The following is a 17,580-nucleotide window of genomic DNA, read 5'->3' on the forward strand; positions in this document are numbered from 1 at the left end:
TCCTCTCCTTCCTGATACTGAGTCTCGCCCACCTTCAAAGAAGACTTCTGGGTCTTCTCATGCCGAGAAGCCCTGTTTGGTACCAGTTTTGACATCCAGTACAGAGCCCTTTTGACATAAGGACTCTGCAAGGAGATCAGCATCAACACCAACTCCCTTGGTACTAGCTCTTCTGGTACCGCATACTCTTAACAGGCCAAGAGCTTAGAGAACATACAGATTGCTTGCTCATGCCACCTCTGGTACTGGCAGCTACATCACAGCAGGCAGCCCAACAACTCACCTCACCGGTACTGAGCTCATTGCTGCTCCCACAAGACTTCTTTATCTTTCAGGAACCCAACTCTCCTCTTTTGGCCAGTACCAAAAGGGATCACCTGATGGTACTGTTAAACCAGCAAGTATCTACCAACCTGACCGCCAGTCTTGGCATCATCCCCAGTACAGATTCCACCTCCAGTACCAAAGTGGCTTCCAGTCCCCAAGAAAAAGGGAAGATGGAGGCCAATCCTACACCTCAGAGTGCTAAATCTGCAAAAATGGAAGCGCTTTCACTTCTGGTTCACCCAAAGGAGGACTGTCCCCATCAGAGTCCCACCTCACTTGCATACTCAACTACCAGTTGAGCTTAAGGACCTCAGGCCTGTTGGTGAGCTCCAACGAGAACCACTTTTAAGGCTTTTCACTGTCTTGCGGGTGGAGTTTCCACATTCACACACCCCACAATATACAGATTCCTTAAGAGCCCAAGGATACGTACAGCGCAGGTGCAGACCCACAGACACTGTTCCCAAAAATCTCTATCAAAAGCACATGTGTATCTGAAGTGGGGTGTCTATACTCTATAGAAACAACACATTTTGAATAACTGCAGTTACTGTACAGGTAAGTAGCCTCTCCTGGGTATTTATCAAACCATTAATTGTCCTCTGTTACTTGTCTGCAATATGGAGTTATTCTGGAATAGCTATCTCAATAACTCTGTGTGGGTGCTCTAATTCTGCAATAAATGTCCACACGTGGCATCATTCAAGGACATTTATTCCAGAATTAGAGCATCCATACATGGAGTTTTTTGGGAATAGTTATTCCTGTATAACTCCATGTGTAGGTATCTGAAAGTTGAGGTCTTGTAACACTTGCTGTTTCACAAATAGTGGTGTATCAGTGTGAGGCAACTATCCCTTTGCTTCAGGCAAGATAGAATCTTATTCTAATAACCGTCTTCTAGTCTGAATTGTGCTACGATGTTTCAAAATGACATGGGCTCCACTTGTCTTGCAGAGGATACAGTAGTCTTTCAGATGACACAATAAGTTGTGGCCTGTCTTATCTCTTTCCCCTGAAGCACAGCCCCATTTCATCTGATGTGTTCCATTCTACTAGTGACAGGCTGTGTTTAATTCACTTGGGAGTAATTGCTACCTTGAGCAAGGGCTGGAACATTTTAGCAATGCCTTCCCTAATCTCCTCCAGGCCAACTGCAATGAGTGTGATTTTAGGAGCCTGCACCAACCATTATAAGAAACAGGAAGAGAGACTGCCTCTGTAATCATAAAGAAATAAGTGAAATGGGGAAAAAACAACTTGAGCATCTGTTCTGTATGATTGTGCTCTACAGCAGTGGTTTTCAAACATTTTTTCTGACGACCCAGTTGAAGAAAATTGTTGATGCCTGCAACCCAATGGAGCTGGGGATGAGGTGTTTGGGGTGCAGGAGGGTTTCTTGGTTTGGGGGGGGCTCAGGATTGGGGTTGGGGTGTGGGAGGGGGTCAGGGCTCTGGGCTGGGTATGCAGGCTCTGGGGTGGGGCCAGAGATGCGGGGCTTGGCGTGCAGGAGGGGGCTCCAGATTTGGGGGGATTGGGGCACGGGGTTGTGGTGCGGGCTTACCTCGGGTGGCTCCTGATCAGAGGCGCAGCGGGGGTGCTAAGACAGCTTCCTGCCTGTCTTGGCACCGTGGACCATGCTGCACCCCAGAAGTGGCCAGCAGCAGGTCCAGCTCTTAGGCGGAGGCGTGCAAGCGGCTTCTCACGGCTCTCACCCACAGGCATCGCCCCGCAAGCTCCCATTGGCTGGGAGTGCAGAGCTCGTGCTTGGTGTGGGGTCAGCACACGGAGCCCTGTGACCCCCCCGCCCAGGAGCCAGACCTGCTGCTGGCTGCTTCCAGGGCGCAACGTGGTGTCAGAACAGTTAGGGACTAGCCTGCCTTAGCCAGTCAGCACCGCCGACGGGACTTTTAACGGCCTGGTTGGCAGTGCTGACCAGAGCTGCCGCGACCCAGTGTCTTGCATTCCCGCTGTCGCGACCGTAGTTTGAAAACCACTGGTCTACAGGGACACTGTCAACATTTAGAATCTTAAAACATGACCTACATTTTTTCCTTATCTGTTTACAGTCACAGTATATATTTTTCATGAACAAATAATTGATTCAGTGTTTTCTCCCTTGCTGTCTTCTCCTACACTCAATTCCTATAGGGGAAAAAAGTCAGTAGCTCAGTCCTCAGAAGTGACCTTCGAAGCCAACTGTTGGAAAGACCCTAAAATTAACAATTCATTATGCGAACAGTGTGGGGAAGCTGCAATAACAAAGCCATGTTTTGTGCAGCCTAGTCCTTGGGATTGAACCTGCAATGACGAACTAGTACGTGTCTTAGCACTATACTAGAGTTCAAACCGATGACCAGAGAGGTGAGAACAGGCATTGTGGGACACCTCTCAGAGGCCAATCGCAGCGCTGTAGCCCCGGCACAGAAAGCTCCATGCCTCTCGGGGTGATTTTTTTTTTAGAGCACTACAACTGCATAGTTTCTGCACACAAAGTGGCTTGTCTGTGTGTACACCTCGGGAGTAACGGCGCAGAAAGCTGCTTTACTGCCCAAAAACTTGCTAGTGTAGACTGGGCCTAAGAGCTTGTCTACACTGGCACTTTACAGCACTACAACTTTCTCATTCAGGTTTCAGCGTAGTGTTGTAGTGCTGTAGTGTAGACCAGGGATCTCAAACACGCTGCACCATCTCCATTTTGTCTTGAATCCTGCTTCTTACTTCTTGAGTAACTTTGCTACAAACTGAGTCTCTGAACAAAGGACTGAATGACCCATCCAAGTTGTGAATGTATTCCAGAGGGACTTTCAAGCCAGCAAACTCACCAATACTGCTAAGAACCTGATACATGGATGTTGAATCTTTGTATGTATGTAACTGTTTTACCATTTAACATCTCTCTTCTTGTTCTTTCCTTTTTCTTTAGTCTCTAAAATTAAAGGTTTATTATAAAGGATTGGCTGGCAGCATGGTATTTTGGGTAAGATCCAACCTAATACTGACCTGGCAATGGGGCTGGTCCTTTGGGGTCAGAAGAACATTTTATATAGTGGAAGAATTTTAAAATAGGTCCAGTTCAGTGAGAAGTTGTGTTGACTGGGAGCCAGAGAAGTGGAGTACAAGAAGGGGGCTGTGAGATTTCCCCCACATCCCCCGCTTTTTTTTTTTTTTTTTGCGCTTCTTGATAACCAGTGTGGATCAGAAGCACAGTTTGTGACTGGTTGGGGAGTTTAACTTCATTGTTACCCTCCAGTCTTGGGAGTATCTGCACAGCTTTTCGCAGCCTGCCCTGACCTTGGCATTTCCAGTGAGGGCTACCCCAGGTGCACATGGTCACATATGCATCTTAATACAAATAAACACACGTCCTGCATTGAGGAACCAAGAATGGTAGGTCACTTATAAGATGTAGGACTGTATTTTGGAAAGCAACAACTCAGACAGGACTTTAGGGATCATAGTGGATAACCAATTGAATATGAGTTAGCAGTGCAATGTGGTGACAAAGAAAGCAAATGCAATCTTTGGACGTATAGTCAGGGAACGAATAAGTAGAAGTAGAAAGGTGTTACTACCATTGTATATGGCATTTATGAGACCAATGCTAGAATAGTGTGTCCAATTTTGATGACCACTCTTTTAAAAGAATGTTGATAAATTGAAAAGGATTGTGAAGAGTTACAAGCATGAAATGACATCTGGAAAACCTGCCTCACATAGAGAATAAAGAAACTTAATCTATTTATCTTAACAAAATGAAATTTAAGAGGCGACGTGGTCATGGTCTACAAGAACCTACATGGGGACATTTTGCATAGTAGGCTCCTTAATCTAACAGACGGACAAAAGCAGAATAAAATATATAATGGATGTAAACTGAAGCTAGACAAATTCAGATTAGAAATAAGGCATGATTTCTTTTATAGAGGTTAATTAACCATTGGAACAACTTACCCTAGGGATGTGGTGGATTCTCCATTACTTGAAGGCTTTAAAGCAAGGCCGAATGTCTATCTAAATTATATGCTGTAGTCTAACTCAGCTGGAAGTGATGGTCTTGATGCAGGAATCACTTGGTGAAATTCTAGGTGTTACGGATGAGGTCAGACTAACTAATCATAGTTCCTTCTGGCCTTAAAATTATGAACCTTGGTGAAATATAGCTGCTGCCTGACAGTGACACATGGAGTGGTATAACTGCTCTTCATGATACAATGAGAACCTTATCAGACCAAAGTCTTAATTGATAATCTGCTGAGGGACCCTTTCTTGTTTTAAGCTCTGATGTGGAGTCCCCTAATGCAGTGTTTCCCTCTTCTGCACACACTTCTGTATTTTTATTTCTTTTTTCTAGGAAGAGAATGGGGACTATACTTATGTGGAAAGAGTGCGGATCCCATTGCCTCATGGAACTTTACTAATGATGGAGGGAGCTACCCAGGAAGACTGGCAGGTGAGAATATTTGGGCAACATGAACAAGCTTTTTCCCATTGTGGTATAGTTTTCTCAATTCCACAAACTACGCCAGTGGGGACATGAGTTACTGGGAAAGCTATTGGGAGATGTGTGTTATGCAATAACATGACGCTTCACTATATATTAACAGTTCTTTCCATAAAGAATCTCAATGCATCCCACAAAATTAATAGCTTAAGCTGAACAGCATCTCTGCAAGATCAATAAGTGATATATATCAGAGAGGTAGCCGTGTTAGTCTGTATCCACAAAAACAATGAGGAATCCAGTGGCACCTTAAAGATTAACAGATTTATTTGGGCATAAGCTTTCCTGGGTAAAAAAAACCACTTCTTCAGATGCATGGAGTGAAAATTACAGATACAAGCATAAATATACTGGCACGTGGAGAGAAGGGAGTTGCCTTACAAGTGGAGAACCAGTGTTGACAAGGCCAATTCAGTCAGAGTGGTTGTGGTCCACTCCCAATAATTGATGAGGTGGTGTCAATACCAAGAGAGGGAAAATTGCTTTTATAATGAGCCAGCCACTCCCAGTCCCTATTCAACCCCAAATTAATGATGTTAAGTTTGCAAATGAATTGCAGCCTCTGCAGTTTCTCTTTGAAGTCTGTTTTTGAAGTTTTTTTTGTTGAAGAATGGCTACTTTTAAATCTGTTATTGGACATCCAGGGAGATTGAAGTGTTCTCCTACTGGCTTTTGTATGTTACCGTTCCTGGTGTCTGATTTGTGTCCATTTATTCTTCTACGTAGAGACTGTCCGGTTTGGCCAATGTACATGGCAGAGGGGCATTGCTGGCACATGATGACATATATCACATTAGTAGATGTACAGGTGAATGAGCCCTTGATGGTGTGGCTGTTGTGGTTGGGTCCTCTGATGGTGTCGCTAGAGTAGATATGGGGACAGAGTAGGCAACGTAGGCAGAATAGGGGTTTGTTACAGGGATTTTTTCCTGGGTTAGTGTTTCTGTGGTGATGTGTGTAGTTGGTGAGTATTTGCTTCAAGTTCGGGGGCTGTCTGAAAGTGAGGATTCACCTGCCTCCCAAGGTCTGCGAGAGTGAGGGATCGTTTTCCAGGATAGGTTGTAGATAATTGATAATGTGCTGAAGAGGTTTTAGCTGTGGGCTGTACGTGATGGCCAGAGGTGTTCTGTTATTTTCCTTGTTGAGCCTGTCCTGTAGTAGGTGACTTCTGGGTACCCGTCTCGCTCTGTCAATCGGTCTCCTCACTTCCCCAGGTGGGTATTATAGTTTTAAGAATGCTTGATAAAGATCTTGTGGGTGTTTGTCTCTGTCTGAGGGATTGGAGCAAATGCGGTTGTATCTTGGGGCTTGGCTGTAGACAACGGATCGTGTGATGTGTCCTAGATGGAAGCTGGAGGCATGTAGGTAAATATACCAGTCAGTAGGTTTCCGGTATAGGGTAGTGTTTATGTGACCATCACTTATTTGCACTGTAGTGTCCAGGAAGTGGATCTCTTGTGTGGATTGGTCCAGGCTGATGCTGATGGTGGTGTGGAAATTGTTGAAATCAAAGTCACAAAGCTCAGCCACCAGGTGTGCCGTGGCCCCATCAGGGATACTGTTCCTCACAGCTTGTAGGCCATCGTTGTGTTGAATATTGGTGTAAAGAGCTCCTACATCCATGGTGGCCAGGATGGTGTTTTCAGGAAGATCACCAATGCATTGTAGTTTCCTCAGGAAACTCAGTGGAGTCTCGAAGATAGCTAGGAGTGCTGGTAGCGTAGGGTCAGAGGAGAGAGTCCAAATAGCCAGATAATCTTCCTGTAAGAATGCCAAAGCCTGAGACGATGAAGCGTCCAGGATTTCCAGGTTTATGGAACTTGGCTAGCAGATAGAATAGCCCTGCTCGGGGCTCTAGGGGTGTGTCTGTATAGATTTGTTCCCATGCTATAGCAGGGAGTTTTTGAGCAGATGGTATAGTTTCTTTTGGTACTCCTCATGGGATCAGAGGACAGAGGCCTGTAGAATGTGGTGTTGGAGAGTTGCCTGGCAGCCTCCTGTTCATAATCCGACGTGTTCATGATCACTACAGTACCTCCTTTGTCAGCCATTTAATTATAATGTCAGAGTTGTTTCTGAGGCTGTGGGTGGCGTTGCGTTCTGTATGGCTGAGGTTATGGGGCAAGTGATGCTGTTCACTATTTCAGCCTGCGCACATCTGCGGAAGCACGCTATGTAGAAGTCCAGTCTGTCATTTCAATCATCAGGAGGAGTCCACGCAGAGTTCTTCTTCTTGTAGAGTTGGTAGGAGAGTTCCTGTCGGTCAGTGCGCTGTTCACTGGTGTGTTGAAAATAATCCTTGAGTCGGAGATGGCAAAAGTAGGCCTCTAGATCACCGCGGAACTGTATCATGGGCATGTTGGGGCAGAAAGAGAGTCCCCGAGATAGGACAGACTCTTCTGACAGGCTAAGTGTGTGGTTGGCTAGATTAACAATATTGTTGGGTGAGTTAAGGGTACCACTATTGTAGCCCCCTGTGGCATGTTGGACTTTAGTTTACTGTCCTTTTTCCTCTGTAGAGAAGTAAAGTGTGCGTTGTGAATGGCTTGTCTCGTTTTTGTAAAGTCCAGCCACGTGGAAGTTTGTGTGGAAGGTTAGTTTTGTATGAGTCTCCAGTTTTGAGAGTTGATTCTTGATCTCCTCCTGTTTGCTGTACAGGATGCTGATCAGGTGGTTCCACAATTTCTTTGAGAGTGCGTGGCACAATCTCTCACCATAGTCAGTGTAGTACATAAATTGCAGTGGATTTTTTACCTTCAGTCCATTTGGTATGATGTCCATCTGTTTGCACTTGGAGAGAAAGATGATGTCTGTCTGTACAATACCCACCTGGAGAAGTGAGGAGACAGATTGACAGAGCGAGATGGGTACCCAGAAGTCACCTACTACAGGATAGGCCCAACAAGGAAAATAACAGAACACCTCTGGCCATCATGTACAGCCCACAGCTAAAACCTCTTCAGCACATTATCAGTGATCTACAACCTATACTGGAAAACGATCCCTCACTTTCACAGACCTTGGGAGGCAGGCCAATCCTCGCTTACAGACAGCCCCCCAACCTGAAGCAAATACCCACCAACTACACACCACACCACAGAAACACTAACCCAGGAACCAATCCCTGTAACAAACCCCGTTGCCTACCCTGTTCCCATATCTACTCTAGCGACACCATCGTAGGACCCAACCATATCAGCCACACCATCAGACCACCCTGACTGAATTGGCCTTGTCAGCACTGGTTCTCCACTTGTAAGGTAACTCCCTTCTCTTCATGTGCCAGTATATTTATGCCTGTATCTGTAATTTTCACTCCACGCATCTGAAGAAGTGGGGTTTTTACCCACGAAAGCTTGTGCCCAAATAAATCTGTTAGTCTTTAAGGTGCTACCGGCTCCAAGTGATATATAGAGATCACTCCACCCACCACTTAAACTCCTATGTAATGGTCCTGCATTTAGGAGAGGCAGTGACAAACACAGTATGCATTTGAAAGTGCATAGGCAATTTAGGAAGACAGAACTTAATGAAGTTGTAATTTGGCCTAACCACTCTACTGTTACAAAAAGTTCTGTGGGTTTCTTAATGGCCCTGAGCAGTCAGGACATGGGTTTTATGACTTATCGAATTATTATGAAAAGTGAGTAATGTCACCATCCTATAAAATGAGGATACAAAATATTTAGTATTTGAATATTAAATGTGTTTTTAATTATGCAAACCCATATTCTTTTTGTTCATCATGTTTATAGCATCGGATACCTAAGGAATATCATGCCAGGGAACCACGGATAAACTTGACATTTAGGACCATTTATCCACACCCTGAGGGAATGCAAAGGTGAATGAAGACAACTGTTTTGGATATTACTGGATATAACATCACATCTGATCCAAAGCCTCAGACATGGTGCTGGTTTGGAGCAAGAAGCCATAATGGATTCACAGTTACTGTCAAACATCTGATGGGGAGAAGGGAACAGAGCTGTCGTCATGAAGAACTATGACAGTCACAAGTTTCCTGTAACATGCAGATGATACTGTCATATTTTCAGACATAAGATGCTATTTGATTTTGCTAATTCATTTGCTAATTTGTTTTGGTTTTAAAAAACAATAGTGACCTGTCCCTTTTGAGAGAGGTGAAAATGCTTGCATAAAATTAAAGATATGAGAGTTCACCCATGGGAAAGCAGCTTCAGTGATCAGTGCTTTTTTACCACCACCCCACTACCCTGGCAAAATGTGAATGGGTTTTTATAGCTGAGACAAGTAACAGAAAATAATCCTGTCATGCTGGTCTACATTAAACCATGTAGGTGTGTGTATAAATAATACTTTGCACTTACATAGCACATCAACTCAGAGACTCTTGGTGCACTTATAATTAAGGCTACGATTTGGTCATGGAGATTGCGGAAGTCACGGATTCCGTGACTTCCACAGACCTCCATGACTTCATCCTGCAGCAGCTGGGAGCTGCAGGGTACTCCACTGTCCGTGGTGGCCGAGAGCTGTGGAGTACCCCTGCGGCCCAGAGTGGAGGGGAATCCCCCACCGCTTCCCAGCTTCTGCAGGGAATTTCCCGGAGCTCCCCAGTTCCTGAGACCCCCAGCAGCTCCTCAGTTACCGCTGCCAGCAGGGGAACCCTCAGAGCTCCCCAGCCTGGGGGGGGGGAAGATCCCCCAGAGGTCCCCGCGCGGCAGGAGCTCCCCAGCCTCCATGGGCTGGGGTCACTCCCAGTTATTGGGCAGGGGCCGCAGCTTCCAGCCACAGCAGGGCAGGATACTGGACCCTTCTCCCTCCCCATTGGTCATGAACATTTTTAGTAAAAAGGGACAGGTCGCTGCTTCTGTGAATTTTTGTTTATTGCCCGTGACCAATCCGGGACTTTTACTAAAAATATCTATGACAAAATCGTAGCCTTCCTTAAATACTATAACCTAGCTCTTACATAGTACTTTTACTCTGTAGATCACAAAGCACTTTACAAAGGAGGTAAGTTGTGTTGTTATTTGCATTACAGTAGCTCCTAGAGGCCCCAACCAAGATCAGGGCTCCTTTGTGCTATGTGTTATACAAACAGCTCTTGCCCTAAGTGATAGGTGAGACAGACAAGAGTGTGAGGGGAAACAGGCACAGAAACGAGAAAGGATTTACCCACAAGTCAATGACAAATCTAGGAGTAGAACTCATGTCTCCTGACTACCAATCTGGTGCCTTACCCCCTAGACTATGTTGCCTTGCTGCTTCACTATAAATAATAATCATAAATAAAGCCTTACACCACCCCGACAAGGTTGAGGGATATTATTTCCATTTGATAAATAGGAAATCTAAGCTGCAAAGAAATTAAGGTCAACATTGTGAAAAGTGGCCAAGGATTGTGGGTGCTTCAGATTTTGAGACTCTGTATTTGAAATACTTAGGGTCTGATTTTTCAGCAATACTGAGTACTTGCAACTTCCATTGACTTCAGTTGGAGTTATGGGTGTCCAGCACCTCTGAAACTCTGGCCTTGGATATCTCAAATTGGGTGCCCAAAACTACTGACTACGTTTGAAGATTTGAGCCTAAATTATTTCCCCCATTGTTATGAGAACCCACCATTCCTGACTCCTCATCCTGCTCTCTGACCATTAGAAAATTCTTCTGTATATATGTGTAATCTCACAAATTCAGGTTATAGTGAAAAACACTTCCATCAAACCTCTTGTGTTCCAGACAGGCAAACAGCAGCTAAAACCCAATTCTAGGTAGTCTTGCAGGAACTCTTAAAAGCTTGCCTTGCCTACCTGTCTTGCTTGCTATTGTAACCAATGAATTCATGGTCACTGTTAAGCAAAGCCAGATATGCCCATATGTGGCTAAATACTCTCTACAGTTACTTGTTCGTCAGCTATGCTAGGCTGCAGGATGGTACATGTTCATTTTCTGTATAATGTGGGACCACAAGCATTGATAAACATTCTCTGTATTGTCTCACATCAGTTAAGCTAAGCTTGATGATGCCCCTCTCTCTTGTCAGAGTAAGTCAGCATTTAGAAAAAGTCTGCTTCTGATTAGCCAGTGCTATGTCCTGCATTATGGAAGAAAATTGTTTCCTGCTGACAACAGTCAAGTGACTAATTGTCTGCTATGCGTAAATTTTCATTTTTATTGGTGATTGTAAAGGATAAACTCTCAAGCCACTGCAGTACTCAAGCTCTAAATTGGGCAGAATTGATTTCTCAGTGAATCACATGAGTATAATACTGTTATGATGTCTGTCTAAAGCACTGTACAGCATTTAAAACTGTATTTCTAAAGTGCATGAATGTTGATGGGAAAGAGTTATTAAAATGAAGAGGTTATGTAGATAAACCCAGGGGGTTTTTAGATGCCTTTGGGGGGGGTTTTTCACCCTGGTTTCCTGATGTTCTCCTGACTCGGTTTCTTATCTTCAGATGGAAGGGTCTGATAAAACTACAAGAAGTTGGTGTTGAAGGATACAGCCATTTGCTTTGCTTTGCTTTCTGTTGTCATCTGGTGCTGTGCGCAGACTCCTGGTGCCATGTTGGGTGATGTAGTTCCTACAAAAAGAACTATTTCTCCTTAACCAGGTGCCTGAGTTGACTCCTGCCAGAGGCTTGTACTTAGGTATGTAACTTTCATTGCTGCCCAGCACTACATCCAGGCAGAAGCACAGTCCAATGGTTACTTCAGATAGTGAGCTGCCTTTACTGCTGTCTGTAAAGTGTGAAAAAAGGAAAGGGGATATCAGCCTATTTGAATAAACTGCAAGTGTGTGTTAAGCTTGACAGAGTCCTTACCCTGCCATGTCCAGAGACAGGGCCAGATCCTCAGTTGTGTAAATTGTTGTAGCTTAGTTGAAGTCAATGGAGCTCTGACATTTTACTGTAGCTGGAGGTCTGACCCATGGATTCTAAACCTACCACTGGCTTCTCTATGCCCATTGATTGGGGTTTTGATATATTAATGCATGTTTCTCTATTAACTAGTAATATTAAGGTTAGGAATTTAAATGCTCAAAAAGTGAGGAAATGGAAGAAGTTAAATTTTCTGTTGTAACATTAACTCATCCATGCTACACATCCTGTATATTTTGTGGTTTCTGTAAATTCATATTTTTGTAAACATTTAGATACCAATCCAGAAATTGACAATACAGCACACATGTTGTATTAATAATTACTACAGTATAAGAACCACAGTTTTTGCACTTAAACTCTAGAAGTCATGAGATTTGTAACCTTAACATAAGTTATATTTTAATTTCCCTGTGGGATTCCCAAGAAAAATAAATCCTTCTCTTGAGGTGCTGAAAGAGAGGTCAACTCCTACAGACTTCAAAAGCCATGCATAAGCACCCAGATTCTCTCCTGTGCTGAGATTCAGTTGATACAGGAGAGCTTAGGGGCTGCTCTAACTTCTGTGCCAACTGGCTGTGTTTCCTCTGGGACCACACATCAGTTGAGAATTGGTTGAGTGAAAGTATGCTGTGTCATGCTCTCTCCTGTCCCATACATCGTGTGGGTGGGGTAGTTGGCATAAAGGCTGATAATGCCTCTTTATGCCAGGTGAAAACTTCCCCACACTGGAGAAATAATCAGCTAGCCGGGTAGGGCAACCTTCTACCATTTTGCACTACTTGAGCAGCAGAAAATGGCCAGAATAGGCAGAGAGAATCTGGCTCAGAATCTGTTTCTACATTGAAATCTATCTACAGAGGAAGTTTTCTGTGTAGATACTAGCCCTGATAGTTCATAGCTCCCAAAGTTACCATGCACAAAGATAAGATTTCAATGCTCATAATGTTGATTTAATGTGGATGGGAGGGTGGGTCCTGACAGCAGAAAGGCCTAGGCCTCGCTGAGGATCAGCAAAACTAAAATTTCAAGTAATAAACTTCAGCCATATTTTTTTTTTCATTCTTTGAGTATAGCAGTGGCCTAAAATTTATTTTAAATGGAAAATGTCGTATTTTACCTTTTGATAACTCAAAGGTAGTTGAAGGGATTTTGTTCTGATTTTACAGATTTGAAAAAAAAAATCCTCTCTGAGACTGAATATGAAATATTTCATCCAAAAGACTTTTTTTAGAATTAGAGTATACCCCTCACACACCAGCGTGTCTTTCTCGTTCATCCTAGGCCTGTATAATAGACTACATAGTATTCCCAGGCAAAAACTACAGTAAGAGGGAGTGAAGGTTAAAAATACATATCGGTAATCTAGGATAAAATATATTGTAATTATCCCCTAAATAAGCAGAAGATTCAGAGGCAAGGTTAAACTTAAATCCAAACAAGATATGTAAATGCTCAGGGCATCCTTAACTTTGCTCTCTAATGACACCATGCAATAAGCATGTGATGATAATCAAGACATTGCAGCGTTTGTGGTCCCAGATTAAAATTGATTTTTGAAGACTTTAGATTTTTTCTGTGATGGAATGTCCATCTTTTTTCAATTAAAATTTTCATACTCATGATCACAAAACAAGAAACTCAGAGAATCTAGCCATATGATATTTATAACAATATGAAGATAGGTACTTACCTAAAAATACATCTACATTTTTTTTAACCTTTTAGGGCCAAATTCCTTAGGATGCATTGGTTGCTGTACACCACTCTAGAGAAGCCTGAACATATTGGCCACTTAAAGTGGGTTTACAGCTGCTTTAGATTGCAGCACATTGTGCATAGTGCACAACACATAGTGCAGCACAATGGGTATTTTTTAAAAAAAATATACTTAGGATGCATGGTCATTTTTTGAGCCTTTTTTTTATATAACTGAATGCTTATCTGTCAGCAGAGGCTACTTCATTAAAATCTTCTCCTTTAGAGAAATGTGAAGAACGCATTCTTTCAAAATGGCCATCATCTCACACTTTTTTCAATTGAAGTGAGGCTATAAATTGTCCTCCATTAAGATGCCCTCTTTCAAAATGGCTGCTACCTCCTATTGTTCCAGATGCGTGAAACCAAGCTCCCCTGAGGGATGGTGAAGAGAAGTAGGATAATGGAGGCAATGGCCAACTTTGGTATGGATGAGCTCTGGCCTCTCTCTCCCATTCAGAACAATGCAAAATGGTGGCCATTTTGAAACTAGCACTGATTGATCCACAGTCATACAGCAAGTTAATGCCTTATATCACATTAATACTTCCTGTCTCCCCATTCTTTGCTGTAACCCTTATTCCTCTAGTACTTGCATTGAGTATTCCTGTATAAACCTCTTGATGAGGTTTAGGTTGCATGTGAAACTACCTTGGGGTTTTATATTGTTACCCATCACTGTAGTATCTGAGCACCTTCCAAGTAAAATGTATAGTAATAGTATGGTTCTAGTGGGCTTCATGGCACCCCTGACGTGTGTCTTTTTATGGAAAAATCTCTGTTCGAGGGTAGGGTGTTTTTAGATTTACTTCATTTGTACCATGTCAGATTAATTCCCTCCATTTTTATTTTTCTCCCTTTGGGTCTGATAGATGTGGCCAAGTTACCTCCTGAACACTAATTCACAGAGAGGTGGGACAGCAGTGAAGGGGTTACGCTGAAGAGCCCGGTGCAACAGTCCTGGCAGAAAGGGGTAGATTTTCATCATAGGGTTTAGGACAAGTGACAGATGATAGGTGCTCGTGCAGCCCAGAATATCCTCCTCAAGTGCTGGCACCATTGACTTGGCTAAAAAGCATTTAACACTAGCTTTGCCTTTTCAGGTCATAAACACTTTCAGTCTCGAAATGGAAACTGCATTCCTTTTTTTTTTTTTTTTTAATGCTCAAGGTTTCCATAGCAACCCATTCAATTTGTTTAAATGGGAGCTAACTGGCCCATCCTCCCTTCACTAGCCTTCTGCTGAAAACATGCCTGTCGTCCCATTTTTTGCCAAGCCGGAGGGCGACTCTGCTGCATTTATTGCGTCAGCAATGAAGGATCTTTGTGAAGGGTTCACTCTCCTCAGGGTTGCTTCAGAAACTGCTGAATCATTCAGCTGGGCAGATGTCAGACTTCTGTTGCTTTGCTTGTTGACCTATTTGATCTGCCTATTTCTTGATCCTTCTAACATTCATCTCAGCTACTTTTTAAAAGGAGTTTGGGGCTGTATGCCGATGGCCTTTGAGCAAGAAGGAAATGGGCTTCCTGGTGTGATTCCTCAGGGCAGTTACGATTCCTTCCTTAATTACAGGAAAATGGAGCTGTAATGAAGTTTAAGGAGGGGGAAATATGAAGGGTAAGGCCTTGCACAAAGTAGTTGTTTGATTTAGATTCCTTAGTTGAATGATTTGCTATTATACCCCTAGAAGCACCATTATGGCTAATCAATACTAGTCTCCACTCTGCAATTACAAGGTATTGATCACCTGGGATATGTTCACCTGATCTTAACAGAAGAGACTGCTCTGATGCGCTACTAGAAGGTTTCTTCCCACAAAGCCCCTGTGCCCACAGTTTAACCCTGTGCATTTGAATGCTATTATTATTTGTATCATAGTAGTGCTCAGAGGTCCCAACCAAGAGGAGGGCCCCATTCCTTTAGGTGCTATATAAACACAGTAAGAAACAGTTCCTGCCCTGAAGACCTTGCACTCTAAAGAAGACAGATAAAGGGTGAGAGAAGAAGCAGAGGCACAAAGACAAGTGACTTGTCCAAGGTCAGAGCAGATGAATTGCCAACACAGGACTCCTGAGTGCAGTGCCTTGTCCACTAGGTCATACTGCTTCTTACGTGCTCAGGGTGTTTTCCTCTGCACCTTGCTCTCTCAGGCAGAGCTGTGCTCGATATCTAGTCCATGGCAAGAAAAGAGAGAGCTTATCTTTACAGTGCTCGTTCAAAATGAAATAGCAGAAGGAAATAAACCCCAAAACACAGGCACCTTGTTTATTTGTGGAGGCAGCAGAAGGGGGATTAGCAAACTTTGGTTGGTGGTGTTTTCTGGGTGGAAGTGGTGCGCAGAGCTGGGCTCCCTATGTTATATAATCAACATGCACTTAACCCACCTACTTAACATGAGTAGGGGAGGGGGAGGAGGCAAGCGTGTGGGTAGGAAGGTGCTTTACAATCTGTGTGCATGATGTAATTTGCCAGCAACTGCATTTACCCAGTGAGAATGAGGCCTTCCTAGCTTAAGAGCTAGAGTAGGTTGCCTCCCTTGGTCAGCCTTACAAACCATTGTGCTTCCAGCCCTAGCACAATGAAGGCTTTGAAGTAAGGTTTTGCCTGCTGCATGCAGGGGTGAGCTTTTCTCTTCCTGCCTTGATGGTGCTGTTAGCAGTCAGAGAGAGAACTGAAATGTGCTGATTTCAATCTCAATAAATTGCTCTGTACAGTACTTTCCAGAGTGTAAGATGTCAATCAGTTAATTTTTCAGTGGCCCAGTCACCTCTTCGGCCAGCTCCTGGCTTGGCTTCCTCATTTAGATCAGAATGGCTCTATTTCATCTCTATAACTCCCCTCTCCCTCAGCCCCTGCTAGTCTTATCAAGCTGATTTTAGAACTTGGGGAGCAATGGAGTTTCTAATCTGACAGTGTTTTTTCATTCCTGCTTGTCAGCATTAGCCTCACACTAGATTCTCTCAGGCAGGGCCGGCTCCAGGCACCAGCTTAGCAAGCAGGTGCTTGGGGCGGCCACTCCGGAGGGGGGCGGCACGTCCAGCTATTCGGCGGAGGGTCCCTCACTCTGGCTCGGAGCGAAGGACCTCCTGCTGAATTGCAGCCGAAGTGCCACAGATCGCGGCTTGGGGGGGGGGAGGGAGCGGCTGCTTGGGGCGGCAAAAACCCTGGAGCCGGCCCTGCTCTCAGGGCAGGACTTTGGTTGCCAGAGCCATCATCATTCAGGTATTTACTTATTCTGTTTTTAGTTCTTTAAAGCTGCTACTGCTATTTGTAAAGTGCATTAAAAATCTAAAGGTTTTAAAGAAGGAGGGGAGGCTCAACCACAGTCCATGGGAGTTGATTCACAGACTCCGTCATCTCATTGTCTGGAAATTTCTGAGGTTTTTATCACACACAACAGTTAATTTCTCTTCAAATAAATCAAAACTGCTTCAGGCCACTTTTACATTATGTTTTGAATGCTAAATAGGGTCTATTATGTGTCGAGTGCTCTCAGGGCTCAGCATTGTGCAACCCACGGAAGAAGACATGAGAGAGGCACTTTTGAAAAGTTTAAGATGCATTTGCAAGTGATTTAGGAACCTAAGGCCTTGTCTATAAGGGAATTTTTGGTGGGGATTGGGGTATAACCTAAAGTGTGAATTTAATCCAGCATAGTTTTATACCAGTATAAGTCCCCATCTGGACATCCTTAAGGCTTGTCTACACATACAGCACTGCAGTGGTGCCGCTGTAGCACGTCTGGTGAAGATGCTCTGTGCTGACAGGGCTCTCCATCGGCATAATAAAACCACCTCCACGAGAGGCGGTAGCTGCATCGGCAGGAGAAGCTCTCCCACCAACAAAGCACTGTACACACCGGCATTTACGTTTGTGTAACTTATGTCACTCTGGGTAGTTTATTCACACCCCTGAGTGACATAAATTATGCCAACATAAGCTGTAGTGTAAACATAGCCTAAGCCTGGTAAAAGGTGCCTTGTGTTTGGTTTAGCATAGGGCAGAGGTTCTCAAACTGTGGTCCGTGGACTATAGGGTGACCAGATGTCCCAATTTTATAGGGACAGTCCTGATATTTGGGGCTTTGTCTTATATAGGTGCCTATTACTCCCCCCACC

The 17,580-nt window shown here is 43.9% G+C and overlaps 1 protein-coding gene across 5 annotated transcripts in view; it reads left to right on the forward strand.

The window, feature by feature from the left end:
* Positions 1-11,197, forward strand: part of ALKBH3 (alkB homolog 3, alpha-ketoglutarate dependent dioxygenase) — a 52,704-nt gene extending 41,507 nt beyond the window's left edge. For 3 of the 5 annotated variants that reach the window (XM_005286749.5, XM_024100425.3, XM_005286750.5), the window contains 2 exons: positions 4,682-4,780; positions 8,587-11,197. In XM_005286749.5, the coding sequence (XP_005286806.2) occupies positions 4,682-4,780; positions 8,587-8,679 (192 nt within the window). In that variant the 3' untranslated portion in view covers positions 8,680-11,197. Of the gene's footprint in view, positions 1-3,253; positions 3,308-4,681; positions 4,781-8,586 lie in introns of all 5 variants that reach the window. The other 2 variants (XM_065592789.1, XM_065592790.1) reach the window with 1 other exon arrangement.
* Positions 11,198-17,580: the final 6,383 nt, after the last annotated feature.

Source organism: Chrysemys picta, chromosome 4, assembly GCF_011386835.1.
Source record: "Chrysemys picta bellii isolate R12L10 chromosome 4, ASM1138683v2, whole genome shotgun sequence".
In the NCBI taxonomy this organism is placed as follows: domain Eukaryota; kingdom Metazoa; phylum Chordata; order Testudines; family Emydidae; genus Chrysemys; species Chrysemys picta.